Source organism: Sciurus vulgaris (genome assembly GCF_902686455.1).
Source record: "Sciurus vulgaris genome assembly, chromosome: 4".
NCBI lineage: Eukaryota > Metazoa > Chordata > Mammalia > Rodentia > Sciuridae > Sciurus > Sciurus vulgaris.
In genome coordinates this window covers 48,501,697-48,527,679 of record NC_136464.1, presented here as the reverse complement: position 1 = coordinate 48,527,679, position 25,983 = coordinate 48,501,697, and the positions used below count along the sequence as shown (strand labels likewise).

General features: G+C 52.9%; 1 protein-coding gene across 1 annotated transcript in view; it reads right to left on the bottom strand.

Moving 5' to 3' along the window:
- ZCCHC24 (zinc finger CCHC-type containing 24) overlaps positions 1-25,116 on the bottom strand; it is a 53,809-nt gene extending 28,693 nt beyond the window's left edge. The window contains exons 1-2 of the mRNA XM_079136919.1: positions 24,669-25,116; positions 13,253-13,453 (exon numbers count right to left, since the gene is read on the bottom strand). Coding sequence (XP_078993045.1) covers positions 13,253-13,453; positions 24,669-24,914 — 447 coding nt within the window. The 5' untranslated portion in view covers positions 24,915-25,116. The remainder of the gene's footprint in view (positions 1-13,252; positions 13,454-24,668) is intronic.
- Between the last annotated feature and the right edge of the window lie 867 nt (positions 25,117-25,983).

Below are 25,983 nucleotides of genomic sequence, written 5' to 3'. Positions count from 1 at the left end.
TTGCTTCCTTCACCTGTACCTCTTTGGCTCCAGGGGTTCTATCCTCAAATCACTGCCTCTGTCTCAGAGGACCCCTGCCCCAAGGGTGTTCCTAGGGGTCTTAGGTACCAAGCAGGCCAGATCAGAGTGGGCCACAGAGAGTCAAGAGGCTCCCTCTCCCACCCACATGCTCAAAGCCCACCAGGAGGCCTGGGGTAAAGAGGAGCCCAGGTACGGGCAGTCAGAAACCAGGGTCCTGGCCATCCACCACCAGCTTACTGTGTGGCCACGGACAAGTCACTAGAGTTGCCACCCCTAGGTCAACAAGGTCTCAAGGTGTAAGGTTGGACAGAAGCCTGCTGGGAACCCCTTGTGCCTCTGCCTTCCAACCTCTCACAACAAGGCCAATATTTAAGGGGGTGGAGCCCTCAGGATCTTTTACTGCTTTGTTCCTGGTCAATTAGGAAGTTGCTCCTTGTGTCTAACCTGAAACATTCCAGCTGCAGTTTCTCTGTGCCCTGCTGCATGAAGATGGAGACTATGTGGGCAACAAATGACCTTGGCTTGCTCAGAGGCAGCCCTGCCCTCCTGCCCCCAAGTCCCAACCTTGCAGCCTCATTGACTCTGGTGGGGGCCACACTCCCAAGTAAATGGAGGCTTCATTAGGGACTGCTAGATTGACAGAGGCTGTCCAGGCCTCTGGACATTTCAATTGCACTCTGACGCAATCCTGGTTCTTAAATGGCTTCCAAAACAGGGGTCCTGCTGAGCCAGGGTGTATTCTCCAGTGAGATGGGAATTTCCAGCCAGGATACCCTATTAGGCTTCAGAAAGAAGGCCCAGTGGGGTTGCAAATTAGTGCAGCCACTCTGGAAAGCAGTATGGAGATTCCTCAGAAAGCTTGGAATGGAACCACCATTTGACCCAGCTATCCCACTCCTTGGCCTATACCCAAAGGACTTAAAATCAGCATACTACAGAGATACAGCCACATCAATGTTCATAGCTGCTCAATTCACAATAGCCAGATTGTGGAACCAACCTAGATGTCCTTCAATTTATGAATGGATAAAGAAACTGTGGCATATATATACAATGGAATATTACTCCGCCATAAAGAATGATAAGATTATGGCCTTTGCAGGCAAATGGATGAAATTGGAGAATATCATGCTAAGTGAGATAAGTCAATCTCAAAAAACCAAAGGACGAATGATCTCGCTGATAAGCGGATGATGACATATAATGGGGGGTGGGAGGGGTTACGGTTAGGGTTAGGGTTAGGGTTAGGGAGGGGGGACAAGAATGGAGGAAGGAAGGACTGTACAGAGGGAAAAGAGGGATGGGAGGGGTGGGGGGAAGGGAAAAAATAACAGAATGAATCAAACAACATTACCCTATGTAAATTTATGTCTTTACTCCATGTACAGAGAATCAACATGTATCCCATTTGTTTACAATAAAAAAAAAATGTAAAAAAAAAAAAAAAAAGAAAGAAAGAAGGTCCACGAGGTGACCCCCGGGAACAGGGAAGTAGGAGCCAGGGTGCTGCTAAACTTGAATGCAGCCCCGAGCGATCCAGGAGCTCATGAAAGCCTTGCTCCCGCAGCCTGGGGGGGTGTGTGTGCGGGGGTGGGGGTGGGGGTTGCCCAGGGCTCTGCATCTCCGAAGAGGATAGACTCTGAGACAAGACTTTGGATGTCCATAAGTAAAAGTCTTTTCTTCTGAGGATCCCTTCCTTCACTCAGCTTTGCCTAGGACTCACACTCTAGCTGTAAGCTCAAGGGATCCACACAGCAGCCCAGGGGACAGGCTGGGGGCATATTCCTGGGTCCACTATACAGAGGGAAAACTGAGGGGGAGCTAGGGGCTGGAGGTAGGAGGGCTTATCCAAGGCCACCTGGCTCTCCTCCTACCTCTAAACTCCCTCCTGGCTGGCTGGACCCCAGCACCTTGGCAATGAGCAGCCTGATTCCCTAACTCCCTGCCTGCCTCCAGCTGGCCGAGGCCTCCGGCAGGGACTGTGCTAGCAACTGCTCTGGCTACCTGAGCTGTGGGATGTGAGGAGGGAACCAGGACTCGAGGCCACAGCCAGGCTCCTGAGGGCCTCGGGTGGCTGGGGAGGGAGGACACCAGGGAGGTGGTTCAGCTGGGCTCTGGAGGGTTAGGAGGGAGACATTAAGGAAGGGTGCTGGGGCACTCCAGGCAGGTGGCAGAGCAGGAGCGAGAGCCTGGAGGCTGGGAGGAGCCCCAGTGCCGCACCTCGCAGGTGCCTGTGCTTAGCGCTGCTGGGCAGGAGGACAGGAAAGGAAGGGGAGTGCCCTATGCCGGCTGATCCCAGGCTGCTTCTCATGCCCTCGCGCTGACCCTCACACCAGGCCCACCAGCCTCAGTTTACAAATGGGGTGGATAAGACTTGGGAGGCCCAGTGGCCTCAGGTGTGATGCTACCAGCGAAGCCACCGCAGACAAGTGCTTGCAGGTACCAAGTGTTGCGTCAGCATTCTGCAGAGGTCAGTCCCTCGCTGACGGCAGATCAGGAGAAACCAGAGAAAGCTTCCGGCAAGAGGCACGGTTTGGAAATGGCCAGTGTCACCACTGGTCAGTATGTTGGCAGTTTGGTCGTGGGGGTGGTGGTATTGGGGGTGGAGCCTCAGGTCATTGAGGTGTGCCCCCGAAAGGCATCAAAGGAGTTCTCCGGGACCCCTTGCTGGCTCTGAGAGGGTGGTTATAAAAGGCTACAGGCCTGGCCTCTCTTTCCCGGCCCTTGCCAGAGCCCGCGCTGTGCCACCTGCACGTCCACCCTCCAGGCTCTCTGCCCAATAATCTCTGTATAGAGTCAGCAGAGTCAGGTGCTGCATTAGAGCAGCAAAAGCTGACCGATGCAGAGGCAGTCTCTGGACCCAGGGCCCCACGCCCTCGGCCTTACAGGTAGTTTAAGACCAGGGATGGATTCCAATGCCCAGACTCTGCTCACGTTCCTGTCCCTCCAGGCCTAGGGCAGAGGATGGAGAAGGCGAGACCCTGACACGTTGCAAGTCCTGGGAGCTCCTCGCCATCTGTGATCCTTTTGAAAGCAGAACTGGCAGCTGAGGATGTGAAACTGGCCCTCCTAGGCTCTTTCCTGCCCTCGCGACAGCAGGAAGGACGGCCTGTGAAGCCCACGCCCTGCGCTCCACCTCTGCGTCCCCTCCCCCACCCGGCAGCTGCTCCCTCTTTCTGCGCCAGGCAGGGTGGACACTTGGTGAGCCCACCCTCGGCCTGGCCCAGAGGGGCATGACAGCCACAGGCAACACCTTCCAGTCATGCCCCATCTGCCTCCTCCTGAGACACCCATCCCGGCCAGAGCAGAGCTTCCAATCCATGTCCCGGCAGCAAACCTGGGTGACCTGAAGTCACCAGAGCCTTCCCAAGTCCCTCCCAAGCCCCCTAACAAAGAACGGCCTCATCACAGGGCCTCCCTGCTCACCCATCCCAGAGTGGCAGGCCCCTTCTCCAGGAAGGAGGGTATGAGGGAGCCCGGAGGCCCCTCTGTGGACCCCCAAGCCCTGAAGTGCTCTCTGTCCTTGGGAACCTCCCAAACCTGTAAAAATGATAGTACCTGATGGAGTGCACGGGAGGGGCCAGGCACTCCTCTGAGTCACCTGCCGGTGACTCATCAGCCCAAGCCTCCCAGGAGGCAGGATTTTTGCCTTTGTTTTATTCAGGGGGACACTGAGGCCCAGGAAGACTGGGCTGCTTTCCCCCGAAGGCACACGACGAGCGGTGCTGGGTATCATGCAGGCCGCGTGGCCCCAGGAGCAGAAGGCCTCCGTGGGGGTGGGGCAGTGCCCACAAACCTCCACCTTAGCACCTCCGCCCAAGCCACCACCTGCCACGCAGCAGTCACCCTGCAGCCCCCAGCAACGCCCATCCCCACTGACATTCTCCAAGTGCTTAAGGCATTCCAGGTCCTGTGCCAAGTGCCTGCACACCACAGCCCGGCCCCTGGGCCAGCCAGGATCCCCAGCAGCACTACCTGCGGAGTGACGGAGTGCTGCTATGCTATGCACCGGCCCTTCCTCCTCCCTCCTCCCCGTCCTCTGTGTGTTTTACAGCGTGTAGAGAGCAGCTGTAACACTTTCTCTGCTAATTCCATTGTCTAATGGTAAAAGGGCCTTTGTCTGTGGTTTTCTTTCTTCCTCTACTTCCCTCCATTTCCTCCTTCCTTCCGCCCTTCCTTCCTTCCCACCTCCCTCCCTCTATAGAATTTTTTTATAACTTGCAGTCCTCCCAGGCTCTGTGAAAATACCCAGTTTTCCCACAGCTTCATTGATGGGTCTTGTCTGTTTTCTGTTACTATAATGAAATACCTGAGGCTGGGAACTTCTGAAGAAAAGAGATTTACTTAGTGCACAGTTTTGAAGGCCCAAAGTCCAAACAGTCCGGCCCAGGTTCTGGTGAAGGCCTTATGGTGGGGATACCAAGGTGGGAGCTCAGAGGGAGAGACCACAGGGCAGCCACAGGAACCAGAGTGAGGGGAGGGGCCGGGCTTGCTCTCTTACAAAAACCTTTTCCCAGGAGAGTGACCTTAAGCCCCTCCAAGGGCAGTGCCCCAGTGACCTAACCACTGCCCACCAGGCCCCACCTCTTAAATGTCCACCACTCTCACCTCACGACACTGGAGACCAAGCTTCCAGCACATGAACCTGGGGGACACACTCAAACCAGGTCCAAGCCATAGCAGGTCTGAACTAACCCAGGGCTTTAGACTTCTTTAGCTTGAGAACCTGTCCTCACTTGGACCTCACTAAGGGACTGATGATGTGTGAGGCAGGCTGCAGCCCTGGGCCCAAGTTCTGCAGGGGAAAGCTCACATATCCTCAGTTCCTCTCTGCCTGTCCCTGGCTGCAGCCCCTCTGAACCCAGAGAATACCCAGGGATGCCCTGAGGGCTGGGTCCAGGCAAGGGTCAGATGTTGGTTAGCCAGCCCTGCTTGCTGTCCCTGGACACCTCAAGGCTTCAGGGGCCAGCCTGCCTGGGGAGGAGGCCTGGCCAGCTTCCTCTCTGCCCCTCCCCCAGCAGAACCCTGCCACCATTTACACCCCTCACACCCCGCCTGGAAGGTTTCAGCTGCTCTGGGATCCAATTCTCTCCCTGCTCTATTTTTCTTTTTCTTTTGCAATCTCCAAGAAACCCGAGCTGCCAGATGGGTGGGGGTGATGATTGTGTTCTCTCTGACATCTGGATTTCATTAGCAGCCCTGGGCAGGCTGACTCAGGAATGGCAGCTCCCCTGGGCTTGGCCTTTCCCCATGCCTCTCACGGTGCTTGTCTCTTAGTGGGACACAGGAGACACAGGTGACAGCCCCCCGCCAGACCTCCCTCAAACCTCCCTCAAAAGAGTAACCACTATTCCCCCAAAATACCTTGGGCCTGATGGAGGCTGAGGGTTTGGGGGATTTTCGCTCCCAGCTTAGTATCTGAAGGGTGGCCGCCAGGTTGGAGGTGGCGGGGAGGAGCAGAGGGAGGACTTAGGGAAAGGACACTGGATTACTTCCCCCAACCCACCCCAGGCTCCGTTCTCACACAGGTGGTGAGTGCTTCATCAGCTCCGAAATGGAGATGAGGAAAGGTGGCCCAGAAATGTTAAATGATTTGTTCAAGGTTGCAATATGCCGAGCTGGAATCTAAACTCTAATCTTTGGTCTATAAATCTGAGGCTGTTTCCTTGGAGTGCAACAAGATGCCCCCCTCACCAGCATCAGGGTCCTTACTAGGTGACATGTGGACTCTGAGTTTTAGAGGAAAGGTAGCATTTTGAGTTTTCATGTCCTATCGACAGAGAGGCCCACCATATAGAGTCGTCTGATAGAAAGCAGCCCTTCAGGACGGCAGCACGAGTGTGTGTCCCTAGGTACTTGTGTCTTTGTGGGTCCCTTCCTCCATGTAACATAGCTCCTGTCTGTGTAAGTATAAAGACAAATATCCAAGTTGGAGTCATAATTCTATATTCATTATTGTTACAGTCACTTTCTCTTCTGGCTTTAAATACAAATGGAAACATTTCTGTGGAACCCTGAAAGTGTCCAGGGCTTGGGCACTGTTTCTCTAAGGAAACCACCCTGGTAGGGCCTATCCAGCAACATTTTCACAGTCTCCATTAGATTTGATATTTCCTGTTTTCTTCTTGATTTGCACTTACGGTCCAACTTCAACAACAGAGCACAAACTCAAGAGTAGGGACCTTTCCTTTTCTGCTTATTGTGATATTTCCAAATGCCACTCCTCCAACCTCTGTGCACCCTGCCTTGGACCAGGTCTGACCATCTCCTACCCCTGCTCACGGGCTGGTTTCTACCCAGCTTTCTCCCTTCCAGCCCAGCCTCCGACGGCCACCATCATGATCTTTCAAAATCCGAATCCAAGCCTGTCACCTAAAACCTTGGATGGCTTCTCCCTGCCCTCCAGGTTCAGTCCAAGCTTGTGCAGCCTGGCATGCAGGCCCTTCACCACCTGCTCCAACCACACCTCCCACTCCCCCTGCCAGAGTGCCAGTCATGGCCAAGGGCTGGCGCTGCCCAGAAAGCATATTCCAGTTATTTACAGCCTGGCCTGGAAGGCTGCCCCACCCCAGGTCCCGCCTCCTCCTCTCAGAGGCCTCCCGGGAAGCCTAGGCAGAGCTGGTCTCTCAGCAAACCTCACTGGTCACCCAGAACGGCCAACACTGCTCTGCGTGTCTCCCTGAGGATGAGGTCGGGCCTCCTCCGGCGAAGGTTCAGCGCCCAGCAGATGCCCAGATGCCCAGGAGGGCTGCATTTGAATCCCACTGCACATTCACACCACACAGGCAAGTGCATTTGGGTCAGAGCAGGACATTACACCTAGAGTCCTTATGGTCCTGCCCCATCGGTGTGCAGAAGCCAAGGCAAGACACCCAGGAGACCCTGCAGGCAGCCAGCAGATGCCAATGGTGCCTCCCTGCTGTTGATGCATTTCTGCTGCCACCAGAGCCACAGTGTCAACCCATCCCTGACCTCTATGACTCTATGAGGGCAGAAGTCACCCTGGTGTTGGACCATTATTGAGCATGCAGACTGGATCAGACTCGGGTAGGTATGGCTTCTGTGGACATAGTCCTCAACCCTCTTTATTTCCAGCAGCTCATTTTTCAAGAACCCCAACTTTCTTGGAATAACAGTGGAGATGGATGTCTGGATGCAAAGGATGGCAGCAGGATGTAATTGAAAAAATTTGGGCTTTGAGACTGGCAGGACCAAGTTCTAGTCTCAGCCTTGAGATTCACTTGCTGCGTGACCTTGGGCAAATCGTGTCTCTGGGCCTCAGTTTTATCAATGGCAATTGGGGATCACTCTACTTGAGAGGCTTATTGAGGGAACTAAATGAGCTAATGCATATAACATGCTAAACTCAGTGATGAACTTGTTCAGAGGCTTGTAGTATTGTTCAAATACTGTTACCTCTAGGCAAGTGGCTTTCACATCGTGTGGGGAGCACAGAGCTTGTTTTTTTTTGCAAGAATCAAGAGGTAGACAATCTTGGCTCCTGAGACTCCTTGGGTCAGTGCTGACATTAGCTAGAGATGGACATGGGTCCAGGTGCAGCCTAAACCCATGAGGACAGAATATCCTTCAGCAACATTTAGAATTGGTCTCCAGCACCTTCTACCTCTTCTTTAGGGGCTCCCTTTGTTCCTAAAGTATCCAGTCCCCATAACACTGGCCCTAGGAATGTGAGACACCCTATTCATCAAATGACACCTTTATCCTATTCTTAAGGTTGGAAAAGAATCGATTCACAGGCCACCAGCCCCGGCTCCTGGGCTCCACTACCAGGGCCGCTGCCGCCAGTGCGTAGGCCTCACCTCTGCAGCCTCCCTCAGACCCTTAGGCTCATGGGCAGACTCAGTACTGACCAGGGGAAGGCGCATTTCACCCCAGTTAGACAACTGAGGATTCTAAGAATAATTGAATCATTTAAAAATCACTCCACAGAAGAGAAGATCTGATGGAGCAGAAAGAAAATTTAAGGAAATAATGGCTGAAATTTTCCCAAATCTGATTTAAAAAAAAAAAAAAAAAAAACTTTAATCAACACATCCAAGCAGCTTGACAGGCTCTAAGTAGAGATGCCCACAAAGACTCAGCACAGTGAGATGACTGAAAGTCCAAATAGAGACTAGAGCTAGAGAGCAGAGCTATGTAGGAGTGATATGTCAATATGTCACTCTGGTAAGTTAAGATGTATAAGATAAGCCCTATAGTGACCAAGAAGGAAATAACTAAAATAATCATTAAAAAAAAATTAAAGAAATTAAAATGTTATACTAGAAAATTAGTGACAAAGAAAGCAATAAGGGAGAAATGGAGGAACAAAAACATGAGTGATTTAGGAAATGAAAAGTAAAATGCTAGCTATAAATCCAACTTCATCAATAATAGCATTAAATATGAACAGATTAAAGAATCCAATCAAACGGCAGGGATCTTCAGATTATGAAATGGAGCCCCTTTAACATTGGAAGCTCTGAATTGTTTTAGCTCCTGAACTTCCTCATGCTGAGAATGGAAAAGGAAAACTACCCCCTGCCCCAGGTGGGCATCAAGGAAACTGAACTGGTCCCGTATGCTCTCTGACTCTATGCCTAGTTAAGTCTACATATGTGGATCTCCTGGGCTTTGTTTCTACAAATAATAACCACTTCAGCAAAATCAAGAGAAACAATCTGTTTCTCTCAGGTTGATCAAACTGCATAAAATTCATTTTTCATTTTTGCATCCTTATATTGCAAGAAATATTGCTTATTTCTTATGTGGTGAGGGACATGGCTGGAAGAGCTGAATCCAGTCAGCTGGAAGGCAGGCAGTTTCCCTGGTTTGGTTGCCAGTAACAACGGAATAACAAAAAGCAATTGCTATATGATGTCCCCAGGAGACACACTTTAGATTCAAACACATGTATAAGTTAGAAGTAAAAGGATGGGAAAGGCCAATAGTAACATTGAAAACTGGAAATATTGCTATCAGACAAAGTAAACTTTAACACAAAAAATGTTACTGGCGATTAAAAAAGAATATTTTAGAATGATAAAGGATCAATCAGGAGACAAAACAATCAAACATATGTGCACCTAAGAACAAAGCACCAAAAATACATGAAGCAAAATATGGCAGCATTGAAGAAAAACAGATACTTCAGAAATAATAGTTGGAGACTTCAATATTCCCACTTAAAAGAATGGATAGAATGGACCAGAATATCAACAAGGAAGAAGGAAACATACACAGCCCTCTAAGCCACCTAGTCTCCACAGACATCCTCAGAACACTCCACCCAGTAACAACAGAGTGCATTTGTTCCAAGTGCACACAGAACAGCCTCCAAGACAGCCCACATGCTAAGCTCTGAAGCAAACCACAATCAGTTTAGAAGGGATGAATAATACAAAGTATGTTCTCTGACCACAATGGAATAAAGTTAGAAATCGTTAAAAGATATTTGGAAAATTCACAAATATGTGGGTAGTAAACAATACACTCCTCAATAACCAGTGGGTCAAAGAGGAAATCGCATGAAAAATAAGAAAATACCCTGTGCTAAATGAAAATAGAGACACAACATACTAAAACTTATGGGATGCAGTTTCATGGGAAACTCCTAGCTGTAAACATCTAAATTGAAAAGGGAAGGGTGCAAGGTTGGTAACCTAATCTTCCATCTCAAGAAACAAGAAGAACAAACTAAATCTAAAACAAGCTCATGGGAGGAAATTATAAAGGTCTGAGTGGAGAATCAAAAGTAAGGACTTGAAGAGATATTTATACACATTCACAGCACCACTATTCACAAATGCCAAAAGGTGGAAGCATTCCAATTGATGAATGGATAGTGGGCAAACAAATGTGGTATACCCATCCAATGAAATATTATTCAGCCTTAAAAATGAAGGAAATTCTGACATATGCTAAGCCATGAATAAACCACGAGGACATTGCGTTAAGTGAAATAAACCTGAGGACAAATACGGTATGATTTCACTTCTATGAGGCAACTAGAGAAGTCAAACTCATAAAGACACAAAGCAGAATGGTGGTTGCCAAGGGTGGAAAGGGGAAAGGGGGTTGTTTCAGGGGCTCAGAGTTTCAGTTTTACAAGATAAAAAGAGCTCTGTGGATGACAGGGTGATGTTTGCACAACAATGTGAATGTATTTAATGCCACAGAACTGTGCACTTGAAAATGATTAGGATGGTACATTATAGGTTATGTGTATTTTACCATAATTAAAAAAAAAAAAGGTTAGGGTGGAAAGCAATGAAACAGAGAACAGAAAAACAACAGAGAAAATCAACTAAATCAAAAGTTGGTTCTTAGAAAAGTTCAACAAAATTGGCAAACCTTTAGTTAGATTAGTCCAAGAAAGGAAAAGAGAGAAAACTCAAATTACAAGAATTAGAAATGAAAGCGGGGGACATTATTATTGACCTTACAGAAATAAAAAGGATTATAAGAGAACGCCAGGAATAATCATAAGTCAATAAATGAGATAAATTAGATGAAACAAAGTCCTAGAAATACACGAGCTATAGCAACTGAATCAAGAAGAAATACACAATCAGAACAGATCCAGAACAAGAGATGGAATTAGTCATCAAAAAATCTCCCCACAAAGGAAAGCCTAAGCTCACATGGCTTCAGAGGTGCATTCTACCAGATCCCTAAAGGAGAATGAATTATCACTCTCATCTCTTCCAGAGACTAGAACATGATAGAATACTCTCCAAACCACAGAAACTGGTGCATGTGGCAAGGACGAGCCTGGAAAATGTCATGCTCAGTGAAGGCCAGTCACCAAATACACATGTTATTATACCACTCCATTTCTCTTGAGGGAAAGAAAGGAGGTGAGCAGTTGCTAAGGATGGACAATCACGAGATGATTCCTAAGAGTATGGAGTTCTTTTTCTGAGTTGACAAACATATTCTGTAACTAACGGTCATGGTTTACACAATTCTGAATACACTAAAAATCACTGAACTATGCAACAGCTCCAAAGGGTAAATTACATGGTGAATGGATTCTGTCTCATTAAGGCTGTTACCAAAAAAAGAACATTCTAGAATCTTTTCATATTATTTATGTCAAACTCATATAATCACTCATTTGAAACACAGGCTTCCTTCTGTGGTTTTATAACAACTTTGTCAACCCCATCTTTCCTTCATGAGCACTTGTGCTGAGCACCTACCTGCTGGGTGATGTATCCTGGGCTGTCCCTGAGGGTCAGACAGCAAGGTAGAAGGGATGAATCTAGCCCAACGCCAGCCCTACAGCTTGTGGTCTGGTGAAGAGTGGACACAGTCCACTTAAATTCAGCCTTGTCAAAATAGCCAGTACTTTGCAAGGTGGATGCACTCTTCAAGGTGACCCAAAGGAGAAATAAATTAAGCTAGCCAGCATTTATTGAGTGCTTCCTGTGTACCAGGCACTGTGCTAGGCATTTCCTTGCATCTTCAAGCACTTGTGTGGCTTAGTGTTCTTACTAGTCCCATTGGACAGGGGATGAAAGAAGGACTGTGAACCTCTGTCCTCCCACACTCATGAAGTGGGCAGGGGATCCTCGGGCCTTCAGGGTTCCAGGCAGAATCAGGTTTGGGAATCAGGGGCCAGGAAAAGGTCTCAGCCAGCTCAAGGAAGAGACTGAGGCTTCCTAGACCACAAGAGACAGCTTGGAGTGGCATGGGTGCTCAGGGAGGAAGAGCACAGAGGCCTCAAGAACAGAGTTCTCATACCCATCTTTCCCGGTCCTCAGCACTGCATCTCTTAGAGACTCAGTTTGTTCAGCTGTGAAATGGGGCCACTACTCCTACTTCTGACATTAAGAGATAATGATCCATTTATAGGAAGAACCAGTGTTAGCACTGGGCTGGGAAGGGAGGGACCCTTTGCCCCAGCTTTTAGAAGACCCGGCCTGCCCAGGTCAAAATTCCAGCTCCTCCATTGACCAGCTCGAAGATCCAGGTGTGTGAGTCCTTACCTGCCCCTTTGCCCCCATCTACCCAGAGAACCCTGGCAGGGGGTCAATCTCTGCAGGTGCTCCTCACGCCAAGGGCCTCTTGCTTACTGCATCTATTGAGAAGGAGATGGCGCAGCAGGGGTGCCAGTTTTCGAGGAAGGCCACTGTGGGCAGCTCCCACTGAGCAGGGTCCAGGTGCAGGGAGGCTGGGCATCTCACCCAAACGCAGGTCTGAGTGGGTCTGGGTGTTTAGCAAGCACCCAGGAAACACTGGTGCGGTGGTACATGGGCTGCATTCTGAGTAGCAAGGACCCAGAGCCTGGTATGGCCGTTCCTGAGGAGAGCTTTGGGTGTGTAACAAACCACAAGCACATCTCAGCCTCCAGTGGCTCTGGACCCAGTCCCATGGGGCCACACGTGCACTCCCCAAATCTGGAGGCTAACACTATGTGGACCTTCAGAGTCTCCAGGACTCCATTTCCATTACAAATCAAACTAGCACCGCATCATAAAAAACTGGAAAAAATGAAAAAAAAAAAAAAAAAAAAAAACCAAAACACGTGAAAAAATCACCGGTAATCTCACACCATATTTAAAGACAGCTGCGGACTGCTTCCCCCAGGATCCCAAAGTCACATCTATGGCAGAGTCAGGGGATGTGCCCCAGGGGCCCCCCTTCATCACGGTGAAGTACTGCTCCCCAACACCTTCCATCTCCTGGCCCCCATGCACCCCAAGAGAAATGCCCAACCCGTTGGTGCCTGAGCCTTCCTAGACCTGTCTGGGGAGTGGGGAGAGGGGCAGGACCCCCTTTCCTCATCTTTACAGGCTGAGGAAGCAGAGGTGGGGTCCAAGGGAGGGGGCGCACATCTGGCTTCCTGGCCTGGAGCCCACATTCCTTCCTAGTGAGTGTGAGCAGATGGGGCCTCCAGAGAGCAATGAGGAGGCTGCTGGCCCCGTCCTGCCCCACCGTAATGGGACCCACCCTGCAGGAGCTGGTGGAGACGAAAAGGTCCAGAACCTCATTTGGGGGCCCAGTTTGGGTTCAGGATCCCCCACTCATTTCCGCCCACTAGTATAGGTCCAGGCTGGGCCTCTGTTCCATCCACACCAGCAGCAAGAGCAGAGGGGACAAACAGCGGCAGCCAGAGGGCCGTGGGAATGCTCTCTGGGAGGAGGGCTCCTGGGGAGGCTGCTGTGCCTGCCCACGGGTCAGCGCTGTCCTGGCTCAGCGAGGGAGCCGGCGAGGGCTGCCTTACCTGGGGGCAGTCCTTGATGTAGTGTCCTTTGTTGAAGCACAGGTGGCACAAGTAGTTGGGCGGGGGCCGCTTGCTGGGCTTGCGGGCCTCGGCGGTGAGGGTCAGGTCCGAGAAGTGCTCAGTGAGGGAGCTGAGGCCGTCGGCGATGTTGCTGAGGGAGCCATAGGGCGAGCCACTCTTGTACACGCTGCTGCTCAGCGCCTGCAGGGGACAGAGGCACACGGTGGCGGTGGCAGCCGGGTGAGGGGATTTCCATGGCCCAGCACACACACACACACACACACACACACACACACACACACACACAGGAGCTCATGCTCAGCCCTCAGATGCCCAAGGGCTCTGAGCCCTGAGTCCAGATCCCAAATCTACTTGTGTGTCCAAGGAGAGTCAGTGACCCCATTGGGCAACAGTGGCTCTGTCTACAAAATGGGCACAATGACAGCACTCTCCTAGGGCTTCTACAAACCTTACGCAAGGTCAGAAATGTTTTACCTCATGCCAGTCACTTAGGAACCTCTCAGTACATGGTGACGATCACAATGACTGTTATTATTATTATTACGATTCATTCTCCTTCACACACTGCCACGAGGTAAGAAGGTAGGGTAGAAAGCAACCCATCAGATCTGGGGTTCTGCCACTCGCTGGTAGAGAAGCTGTGGTCAAGGCCCTGCTGACTCAGTGTCCCCATCGTGTAAGGAAGAGCCATGGCAGCTAGCAGCGTGGTTTCCATTTTACAGGAGTTTGGGGTCCGGGCCTCCAGCTGACCTCCTGTGGCGTGAAGCCTACAGTCTGCGCCTGGGAGCTCAGCAGGCCCAGGCCACCTCTCCCACCTCCAGAGGACAGGAACCAGACACGCTGCTGAGCTTCACAGCGGACACGGCCCAGGCCCCCCCTGGTGCACACAGCCTCTATTTATAGGAGTCATGGGCTCCAGGCCTGGCATACTGGAATTTAGAGAAGGTGGAGCCCCGCCGGGAGGCTGGCAAAGGATGGCCATGGGTTCCCTTGCCTGTGGAGAGGCCAAGGCTAGAAAGAGGGAGATTCCACAGGCAGCCCAAAAACAAACCTGGGCGTGGGGCTTGGGCATCCCCTGGCTCCAACACAGGTGCCCAAGAACTTGCAAGGGTAAGCTGTGGATCCTGGGGAGCCGTGGATCTGATGGGAAGATGAGGACTGGTCCTTGGGAGTCCTCGGGCTGAAGGGGAAGCAGGGTCCCTGGAAGGAAGAACCCCAGGCTCCCTGACAAAGATAGGGCACACAGTGGCCCAGAGTGGGGACAGTTCTTTTTGTGTCCCCTCAATGTAGGAGGGGGAAGGAGGAGAGTTGAAGTCTGTGCCCAGAGCATGAGCCATACCCTCCTCTACTCCATCCCCAGTGCAGCTCCCCACCTCCTCATCTGACTCCCTACAGTTTCCATCTTTAGAGGTCTGCTTCTCCCCTTCTGGAAGACAAAGCCCTCATCAACTGGGTGCCACTACTGATCTTGGTTCCTCAGGACATTTTGCTGTGTGACAGTGGGCCAACGCTTTCCCTCTCTGGGCCTCTGTTCCTTGTACGACTTTTCCATCCGATCCTGGCATGTAGAAGGAAAGACACAAACAGCATACCTGAAGCAGCCCAGGCCCACAAACAACCATCCTACAGTGACTGGAAGATGGAAGTCAATGGATCCTGACACCCCAACTGTCCACCAGGACAGCCAGCACAGCAAAGACCGCGCGGGCCATCGTTCAGTCTAGAGTGCCTCCTCCAAGATGAGCCCAAGATGGAGTGGTCCACCCCAGGGTCAGAGGGCCCTCTGCCTGGAGAAGTCCACCAGGATCCCCTTGCAGGGTGCCAGGAGGGCTCAGATGGATTTCAGACTGGATCTCGGTGACAATCAGACTCTTACCCCTGCAGCACTGGAAACACCACACATATTCAGATAACTGGCCTCACCAACACTCTGTGAGTCACTGTCCCCATTTTATAGATGAAATGAGTATGTCCAAACTTCTATTGGATGACCTGGGAAACCTGTAACACAAACGGTTCTCTAGGCCCCACGTCGGACCCAAAGCAGCCACTTGGCACTGGGGCCTGGAATCTGCATATTTCACTGTGTGGCCGGATACACATGACCAAATTAGCCATTTTAACCATTTTAAAGTGCACAGTTCAGTGGCATGAAGACCATTTACACTGTTGTGCAACCATGGCCACCACCCACCTCCAGAACACTGCCATCTTCCCAAACTGAAACTCTGCACCCATCAGACTAACTCCCAGCTCTCCCCTCCCCCAGCCCGAATCTGCAGTTTTGCAGGCTCCCAGGGCAATTCAGGTGCCAGCAGCTGGGTCCACCCCTGGGGAGCGCCTGGACTTTCCAGTCTTCAGGCCTCTCCTTATCTTCTCTCTGAGGCTCTCTGCAGACCGGAGACCCCCACCCCCACCTCCAATCAGCCAGATGGAGCCCAGCATGGCCCCAGCCTCTCCGAGAAAAGTTCATCCAAACAAGAAACTTGAAGCTCCAAATGGTGTGACTCACCCTCATGGCCGGGAAGTGCAATTTCACAAATAACAACCCTCTTATTTTTCCCCCCTTTTCCTTTTTCTTTCTTTCCTTTTTTTTTTTTTTTTTTTTTCTGGAGAAGGTTTAAGCAAGTCCACAGGAATCAGAAGTGTCTTGGCAGTGCACTGTCTTGAGGAAGGGGAAGTTTGGTGGATGTCCAAAAGTGCACTAATTATACCCAGGAAAAAGTTCTGTCCCCATCTTGTGACCATGCTCCCCTGCCCACAGTGGCCTCTCGGGCATCCCGGGCAGCCAGAGGCCTTGAGCAGGCTGCCCTGGCCTCGCAGCTCCACACCCCACCCGCCCCCCATCATGAGGATCACAACTTCTCCCCTGCCCACAGGCAGCTTTATAGGCAGAGAAGGGAGCTCCCCTCCTCCCAGCCTCCCCCACCCCCAGTGTCCTTCAGCCTGTCCCGGTGACTGGTGCAGCTCTCTGTCCCTAGCCCAATTCAAGACAAACATCAACTATAAGCTGAAAGAACAGAGTGATCAGCTGACCTGACATCATTTCCATGTTATGGATGGAGAAACTGAGGCCCAGAGAGACAGAAGGAGGCAGACCTAGCCAGACAGAGTCAGGAGAGCCGCCCGCCCAGCCAGTGCAGGGCGGGTGGGGCAGCGGGTGGTTTCCTCTCCAAAACCCTGTTTGAGCTGAGGCCATGGAGGTGAAAGGCGAGCCCTTGCTGTTTCCACAGCCTGCAGGGACTGGACAGAGCAGAGGTCAGGGCCTGGCCTCTTGGGTTTCCCATCTTCAAAACATAAAATGGAGTAGCAGGAAAGGAGGGCACATTTGACTGTCCCTGTGGTCCTGAGATCTTTGGGTACAGACAGCATGTACTGAGAGATGGCCCAGGGCCCAACATGCAGGCACTCATCCTTCCAGCAGGTGGAGGGCAAAGTGGGCATGGAAGCCTCTGTCAGTCTCCCCTAACTCTGCAATGCCAAATGACCCTGTCGGTGTCCCCACGGAACAACTCTGCTTTTCTCCTTGTGGCTCTGCACATGCTGCCCCTTCCCACAAAGCCCTTCCACCAAACACCCGCCACCACCCCATACCTAGCTCCAGATCTGGCTCTCATCCAGTGTCGTGCCCTTGACCCAGCCCTCCCCCTGACCCAGGCCTCAGCCTCCAGGAACAGTGTGCAAAATGTCCATTTGGGGGATCCTGAGGCCCTACTGCCCGTGTGCTGCTGTTCTCCTCCAAGGACCTCCCTGGGCCCTCACCCCTGCCCTGACTCTGCCTACAATTGATTCCACATCTCTATTCTCTGCATATGTCATGTGTCCTCATCTGTCCTACAAAGCTGGATGTCCCTGAAGGCAAGATTCTGTGGCCTTCATTGCCCCAGAGTGCAGATGGGTTTTGCTGCTCCTTACACCCATTACTATCCTGGGTGCAGTGTCCCAGGTGGGGAAGAGCCTGAGTCTCACTGGCCAGGTGAGGTGACACCTTAAAAGGATTAAGCTGGGTCTCAGAGCTTTCATGAGCTGGTTAGGCTGCTCTGGGTACTGGGAGAGGTCAGCCTCACATGTTAGGTGGAAGCTTCCAGGCTATCGCCAGCGCTGGGGAAGAGGTCACATCTCCTCCTCTCTGGGTCAGTGATCCCATCAGCCAGCAGAAAGCCTGGGGACCTTACATCACATCTGGGGGACTGAGCATCAAACTCCTGCCCACCATTGGGACTTCTCCAAGATTCTCACTTGGCTGACGTGGAAGATTAGATGGGATAACACCACAGTTTGTTCTAGTCGTATGACTACTTAACCAGATTCTTTCTCTTTTTTATTTCCCTTTGCCTGGCAAGAACACATTTAGATGAGTAGAGCTGGTTTCATTTTACAGAGCTGGAAACTGAGGGTCAGAAAGGCTGAGTAACGTGCCCAAGGTAACACAGCCAGTATGTGTTGGCCTGTTACATTTCAGCCTCCATACAGCCTTAAGGTTTGGCTTCCCCTACAGGAAGGGGAGCCAGAGGAAAATGCCAGGTGTGACATCATATGCTAAGCCCCTTGGCCCTGGCAAGATGAGGCACCAGCTTTTCTGGGCTGCATGAGAGTTCTGGACCCCAGGGATGGTGCCTGCACTGTGGAATATGCAGTGCAGAGGCAGAGGTTTCCACAGCTGACTCCAGTGTTCACCAGAGTAAGCCTGCCAAGCTGAGGTCGCTCCAGGGACAAGAGGAGGGCAGTGGAGAGCAGGAGCAGGTCAGAGTTCGCACAGGTGGGAGAAGATTCTGAGAGCAGCCCAGAGGAGAAAGATCTGCACAGAGATGGGGCCAGAGACAGGCAAGGACAGCAGGGACAGCAGGCAGACCTGGGGAGCAGCAGCTGCCAGCAAGGACATGGATGTGTGTGAGCCATCAAGGAGTCAGTGCCCAGGACCTGGCTGTGGCAGGGCAGTACCCAGGAGCCCAGCAGAAGCAAAAGCTGAGTCCTGCTCCCCAGGACTGACAAGGAGGACAGACTCTGAGTCCAGGCACCAGCTTGCAGGGGTCCCTTTGGACAGCAGACAACTTTCTTATTCCCCAAAACCACCCCTCACCGTAGCACACCCACGGATGTGTGCACACGGGCACACGTACCTGCACCCCACTCCTCTGTTTCAGACAAGAAATCATTCATTTCACAAATGACTCACCCCTTCTCCCAAGGGAATCTGTACTTCTTCTATCCCTAGGGCCTATCTGGAGTTGAGCAAGTGCACATGACGCACACATGCACACACAGGTGGCCGGGGCCCGCCTCAGGGAGAGGAGACCGCCTGTGGACCCAGAGGAAAATGCAGCCACAAGCCGTGTGGGGGTTTCCCTCCTGCATTCAGTCGCAGCCCTGCTCTGGTTTCCAAGGTCTAAAGCTGACCTGGGGGTCAGGAAGGGGCAGGGCTGGCCACGACAGGGAGGGCAGTCCTTCAGCAGGACCCTGAAGGTGCCGCCGCCCATTCACCGAGGCCCATGCACCGAGCACAGGTAAGCACGGCGCCCTGCACACCGCCAGTGCCCGTGGAAAAGATTCTAATCTAATCAACACGCAGGTGTCCTGATGACGGGAGTGGGCAGAGAGAAACAGGTAAAGGACTAGGATCAGGGGGCAGACGGCGGCAGCAGGACAAAGCAGAGAGGACTCAGGGGGCCCTCTCTCCCCTACCTTGGTTCCTCTGGCCCCTGGGGACCAGGTGCCTCTCTTTTCTATTCATATTTGTCAAATGAAAGCAGAAAGCATAGATCTAAGAACCCATGACTGGAAAGGATCCTAATATTTAGTCCCAGGTATCACCCAGGTCTGTAGCCTCTATAGCAGGGGGCCTGGACCTGGGATGCATGGTCACATGAGGGTGTCCATGACCCACTCCATCTGAAATCACATGTGAACTGTGTGGTCACGTGTGCACACGTGCTGGTGCTCTGTGCCCTGGGCTGACAACAGGAATTTCAGCTGTCTTCAGATTCTCAAAGAAGTCCATACCAAACAAGGTAAGGGCCATGAGGGCATCTGAGCCTGAGGGGACACCTCTGGGGCCGGACTTCACTATCTCCCAAGTCGGCTCATTCCAATTAATCAAACAATAAACATTTCTTCCTTGAAATGAAACAGGAGCCTAAGAGACTAAGGAGAGCGTTCAGACTAAGACTGAACATGGAAGCAAGGAGAGGCTTCAAGCCAGCCCTTCACTCACCCACCCATCTGTTCAGTAAACATTAGCTGATCACCTAGTATGTCCCTGTGCTGACTGAGCATCAGATACTACAACTGCTAAGTGGAAAAAGACAAGATTCCAGATCTCAGAGTGCTGACAATCTAGCTACTGAGACAGATACACCTGTCGCATACTGTACAGCAAGACCAGCTGTTAAGACAGGCTGTGCTGGAAACGGCTACGACTCACCTGTCCCGAGGCCAGAGCAACTGGAGGGATGGTTGCTCCCCAGGGCATCCAGGTAGAACCTTTCAGAGGAGGGATCTGTCCACTGGACAAGGGTTGGGGATGACCAGGATGGCCACAGGAGAACTGAGTGTACTCCATATACACACAGGACACAGCAAGTGTCCTGGTCCCAGGCTGGAATCCTGGGTCTGCTGCTGACATTCTGGATGCAGCATATTTGTGGGTTTTGTGCCTTCGTTTCTCTATCTGGATGATGGGGCTGCCACACGCAGGCTGCAGTGCAGGAACAAAGGTACTAGAGGTGGTCCTCTCCTCTGCTTTTCCTAAACCAGGACAGCCAGAGCAAGAACATGGGAAGAAACCCAGCACCCATGACTGCCCACCACTCCTCAAACCTCAAGGATTCAGGACAAAAGGTCAAAGGCACCTCTGCTTGACAAGAGGACCCTGGTTACTGCCTGCTCTGCAGGAGCAGGACCAGAGAATGATCCGGGTGAGAGCCAACCTGGGGACCAGCTGCAGGCTGGACCATGGACACAGCTCCTGGCTGGAACCTGGAAGAGGTCTGAGTCTGGCTCTGCCACTGGCTTGCTGGGTGACTTGTCAGGCCTCTATTTTGCCTTCTATAAAATGGGAATTATGAGGGAAGAGATGCCAGAAGGAAGCACCACCCGAGTACAGACTACTGACAGCACCCTGCTAACTGCTAGTTACTAATGCCGCCTGCTTTGCTCCCTCCCACCTGACTCAGAAGACCCATGAGGTGTGACCCCCTTCTTAACCCACAACTGAATCTGGTGGAAGGAGGGTCAGGCTTCTTGGCCAACAGACTCCCAAGCACTGGCCTCCTTGCCTGAGTCACCATTCAGCTTCCCGGCTCCTTGCTGGGCTACCATGACCATTCCTCCCCAGCTCCAGGACTCCCTCTCCACCCATCCCACAGAGATCACAAAGGCTGCTGGGAACCAACCCTAGTCCCTGGAGACCACTCTCAGTCCCTGCCAGGCAAACTTATACCTTTGGCAGAAACATGACTTCATTTCACACATCCGCACCGCTGGCCCTCTGGCTCATCTCCATCCATTGCAGGCACAGGTGTCCCATCTAAACTCTAAGGAAACTATCCAAGTTAGGACCTTTTAAAGCAGTTTGCCATAGCTGCTCCTCTAAGGGCTATAATAGCCGTGTCTGTAGAACGGCTAAAGATCCTGGGAAGTGCCACTGATCAAGCCTCACCACAGCCTTGCTGCCACTCCCAAATTTCCATCAGATGGACCACAGAGGCAAATAGGAAGGGACCAGTGGTGCAGAAGACACTAGAATCTGGGAGGGCTTCAGAGTTGGACTCCAGGAAGAGCTTCCTGCAGTTTGGATCTATGCAATGAAGAAAGGAGATGTCTGGCTCCTTGTAGCTTCCCGGGGTCTGGAGATGTTAAAACCCGCAGGATTTTTCAGGACCATGCCAGCAGGCATTGTGTGAATCCAAGAAAGGACAGCATGCTGTGTTTTCCAAACAAATTTCACCCCAAAGCCCTTCCCCCAATCACCCTCAAAGTACAGATCACTTGACAGTAGGGCTACGCCTCCCAGCTACTTCTGTCCCTGGAAGGAAAGGGAAAGAAAAAGACTGCCCTGATCACCAGACCTGAATGGAGAGGGACAGCCATATTGTCCCCAGTGGTGGTGGTGGTAGGGGTACAAGAACTAGCCAGGGCAGGATCTGGTATGCCTTCAAGGGACCCAAAATGTAATGCTCAACTCTACTTTTTGCAGAAGTGGAATCCCACAGTCCCTACACTGCTGTGAATTTAAATTCCAAACAGAACATGGCAGGGAGGATCCCCGCCTCACCCCGTGCAGCCCAACCCCCACTCCTAAGAACTGCCTTGCTGGGCACCTGGAGAGAGAGGAGGGGCTTAGCCAAGGACCCAGGAGTCCCTCTCCAAAGACATACTTGTTGCCACAAATCAGGTTTCTGAAACAGGATTCACATGGCCTGGTCTGTGGACCCAGAGATCTTTTGAGAAGCTGTATGAGATGCCTGTTCTGCCTTAGGTCACCTGCTGGTACTTGCGCCTACACTTACATGTGAACTCTGCCATCTCCTTCTCGGTTCCCAGGGCCAAAGTGCCACTCAGAACCCTTGGCTTATCTTCAGCTACCAGGGCTGAGGTTCCAGGGGCACAATGGGCTTCTGTGCCCCCATGTCCTCACCTCCCCCCACCCTGGGGTGCCAGCTGCATTCATGGTGTTTTGCTATTGTGGTGGGAGCAGCCTGGGGGCGGTACAGGAGGGGGTGGGCTCTTGGCACAGGGGCTGGCGCAGACAGGCTGTGGTCAGCGGTCAGCATGCAAGTCACATCCACAGGCACTGCCACCGGGCCTGCAGGCCTCTCACAGAATGGCAACGCTTCTGGGCCCTTAGGTCCCTTCATAGAGTTGCCTCTAGCCCACACAGGAATTGACGCTTCTCTGACTAGCCCCTTGGTGGCACTGAGGTGGTGGGTATTTCTTCTTGTCTTCTCAGCCAGTTGCTATTCTGAAGCCATATTAGGTCACTAGCTAAGCCCTATAGGCAGGAAAGGCCTGTCCCCAAGAGCACAGCTGGGACTCTGAGAGGGTTTAAGAGGCGCAGTGGGTGTGTGTGTGTGGGGGGGGGGGGGGGGGATAAGGGAGACTGAAGCCAAGAGAGCCTTCCGGAAGTCTTCAGGCACAGTCCTCTAGCCCCTCTAAGGAAGCCACTGGCCTGTAAGTGTGAGAGAAGCCCTCCTTGCCTCCCCAGCCCAAACCATCTGCAGGCACATCCTCGCTCATTTGTACAGCTCTCCAGTCTCAGACACACCTCCCTGGGAGACAGGAGGGACTAAATTTAACAGACAGGCAATCTGAGACCCAGGGAGGGTCAGGAAGCTCCCTAAAGCCAGTCATGAAAGAATCTTCCACCATTGGCCCTTTATCTGCTCCTTCCACATTGCTGTGCCTCTTCATGGGGAAACTTAGGCACGCAGAAACGAAACAGCAGACAGCTCGCACTGAGTCACAGCTGGGATCCTGGAGTCCAGAAATTTCCAAGAAGAGGCACAACATCCTACTACCACAGGAGACCCCTAATGGCCCCAAACTCCCAGGACCCTCTTAGCAGAGACCCACATGTGGAACACAAGGCCACCACAGGGTGGGAATAGAGGGAGGCTCCTAGGGGTTGATAAGGGACCCTGCTTGACCTGCAGGTGGTGATCATCTCCTCCCTGGATAAGACACTCTTGGGGCACACCCCCATTCAATCACCCACCATCACAGCATCACCATCATGGCCCCCCACCCAATCACCTGCCACCATGGCTCCCATCCAACCCCTCACCATTCACACATACTGTGTCATCTGCCTACTTATCTGTGGCCTCCACTAGCCTGTGCCCAGGAAGCACTATGGGCCCACACAGAGCTTAAAAAATGTTTGGTAAGAGAATAAACAACGGAAACATCCAGGCACTGAGGAACCACTCCACAGTTCTCTAAAGTCACTGGCCACCTGAAGCCAGTTTCCTGAGAGGCGGCAAAGTTTCTTATAAGAAAGAAAGATTCCTAGCCAAGAGCCATTCCTCATGTAGAGAGCGCTTTACAACTAGTTTCCAAAGAACTTTGGCATACAAATGCTTTCACCTGGTACCAAAGGATACTTTTCCAGACTCATCTCTCTCCACCATGCCTACTCTCCCCTACCAGTTCTAGTCACACAGGGCCACAATTCAGGAGGTGCTGGCCTTAAGCTAGCATTTTATATGTCCATGAATCCCCTGGTAAATAATGGTCAGTCAAACACATCTATGAGACCAGAAAGGTCTGCCTCTTTCACTGACCTTAGCACTCCCAGGCACACACAGGCCTTCTTCCCCAACCCTCTCAGGACTCAGACTTTCCAGGTCTAGAAGGAAAGTGAAAGTGACCCTCATGTATGACCCCAAACACCTCTGCATCTTTGCAGACAGCCACCACAAGGCAGGTAATTGAAAGCCAGTGACGGGTGTCTGCAATTCTCAAATAAGACTGGAGTAATTGGGGAGTGCAAGAGGAGGAGAAGTCCAGTGGGAGAAAGGAATGGAATCTGGGAAGGCTCTGGAGAAGACCCCTTAAAAGGTACGAAGAGGTCATGGCTATCTGTGTGTTTATCTAGCTGGGGAAGAGGCACTGCCCGGTAGACTTTGTAACTGAATCCACCAAACAGGCAGACTTTGCGACATAGGTGGCCCAGGTTTCTGGAGAAGGAGCTGGGCAGCTGGAACTGCTCCCCCTATCTAGTCCTCCCCCACTCCCCCTAAGGATTTCCCTTTCATTTCCTTCCAGGCTGGGAGGGCAGGGGACAGCGCAGTCTGCCGGGTCAAGCCCTCAAAAACCACTTCCTATGTAGCTGGAGGAGGGCCAGCAGCTGAAGGATGGATCTGGGGGTCCCCGTGTGGGAACAGTAGGAAAAGCCCTCTGGGCGAGTCACTGTTTTTCAGGGCCGGGAACCTCCGGAGGTCGGAGGAGAAAAGATTTTAGGCCTTCCCAAGAGGAGTTCGGAACAATCTGCACTCGGTCTCAATCAGCGGTCGCCAGGAGGGGGATAGGATTGGGCGAGGGAAAGTCGCTTGGAAGGGGCTCCCCGCCCTGGCCGCACCCCGGCTGTCTGGAAAGAATCCGGAGACACCCCCCCCCCCCGCGCCTCAGCCTGCTTGGAGCAGGGCTCCCCGGCTGGGAGAGGGGGCGGGAGGGCCCTGCCCGGGCCTGAGCTGCTCCCAGTCGTGCTCTGACGGGAGGTGACGCGCTCCCGGCGCCCCAGGGACTTCGGGCGGCAAGTTTGGCAGAGCTGAACGAAGTCAAGCCAAACTCGGTCGGGCAATGAGGAGCCGGCCGGGGCCAGGCTAGGAAGAGTCGGGCAGATAGGAAACGGTCTGGCGCAGTGGGGTGGAGGGCGGGAGCGCGCGGGGGCACCCACCTCTCCGCGCTGCAGCTGGAAGAAGCTGTTGAGATAGCTGGAGTGCAGGGGCGAGCCCAGCTGCTCCGGGCGGCCCTTGCCGAAGGCCAGCTCCGGGGGTGCGGCGCCTGCGGGCGGTTCTGGCCTGAAGGCATCGAAGGCACTAGCCTGGTGCGTGTCCTGCAGCGACAGGTAGACCCAGTTGAGCAGCTGGGCCGGCTGGTACACCGAGGCGGCACTCGTGTCGATGGCCGACAGCAGGCTCATTTTGCCGCGGCTGTGCCCGGCCCCTCCCCGGCCGCCCGCTCGCGCCCCCCTCCCAACGGAGGGGCGGGCACCGGGGAGCCTGTGCCCACTGCCAGCCACCCAAGCCCGGACGGCGATCGCCTCGCGTCCTATGCCCTGCACCCCGAGCGCTGCCCGCAGCCGCCGCAGCCACCGCCTCCCCCCGACTGCAGCCCGGGCGCGCGCGGGCGGAGGAAGGAGGCAGCGAAAGTTGGGCAGGAAACTTTTGGTCCCGCCCCCTCCCGCCGTCCGCCCCGCCCCGCCCCGCCCGCTATCCGCCTGCGATCCGCTATCTGCCTCAGTGCTGACCCCTCTGGCGGCCGCTCCCAGGGTGGGGTCCACAGAAGCTCCGCCCCGTCCTCGTTCTCCATTGGCTGTCTCATTGAATATGGGATAGCGGGGTGGGGCGAGAGGGGAAATGAGGCTCGACTACACACATGCAGCACTGTGTAGGCCCCGCCCCTGGACGGCCCCCTCGCACTCCCTGCCGCCCCAGCCCGGCCACCACTGGCGCTCGGTACCGCCCCGCCTAATCCCTACTGTCCGCTTTCTTCTATTGCTTTCTGCATCCTCTCCAAATATTTTATTTTCACTTGCTTTTCCTTGTTTCTCTCTCTCCTATGTCCCTCTTCTCGCTGTTGATCCGTTTTTCTGATATTCTGTCTGTCGGTCAGTCTCCTCCCCTGGCGTATCTTCTATTTATGTCCAATCTGATGCTTTCTTCTCTGTCCCCCCCCCCCTCTCTCTCTCTCACACACACACACACACCACACACACATTCTACTTCCCTTCTCTTCCTATCACCGTAGGACCCTCCCCTCCCACTTAATTCCTTCCATCTGCAGAATCGCTTTGCGGGCCGGCTGCGCCAAGGGGGGCCCGGGTTCCTGCCCCAGGAAAGACTCCCCGCCCCTTCCCTCCTCCTTCTCTCCCTTCTCCTATTTCTACTCTGGTCCCGCCTCGCTTCTCGCCCCTCTCCACCTTGGCGTTACTCTCAGCCAGCTCCAGGCCCTTGGCGAGTCGCCAGGACTCCAGAGTGGGGCCTGGGGCT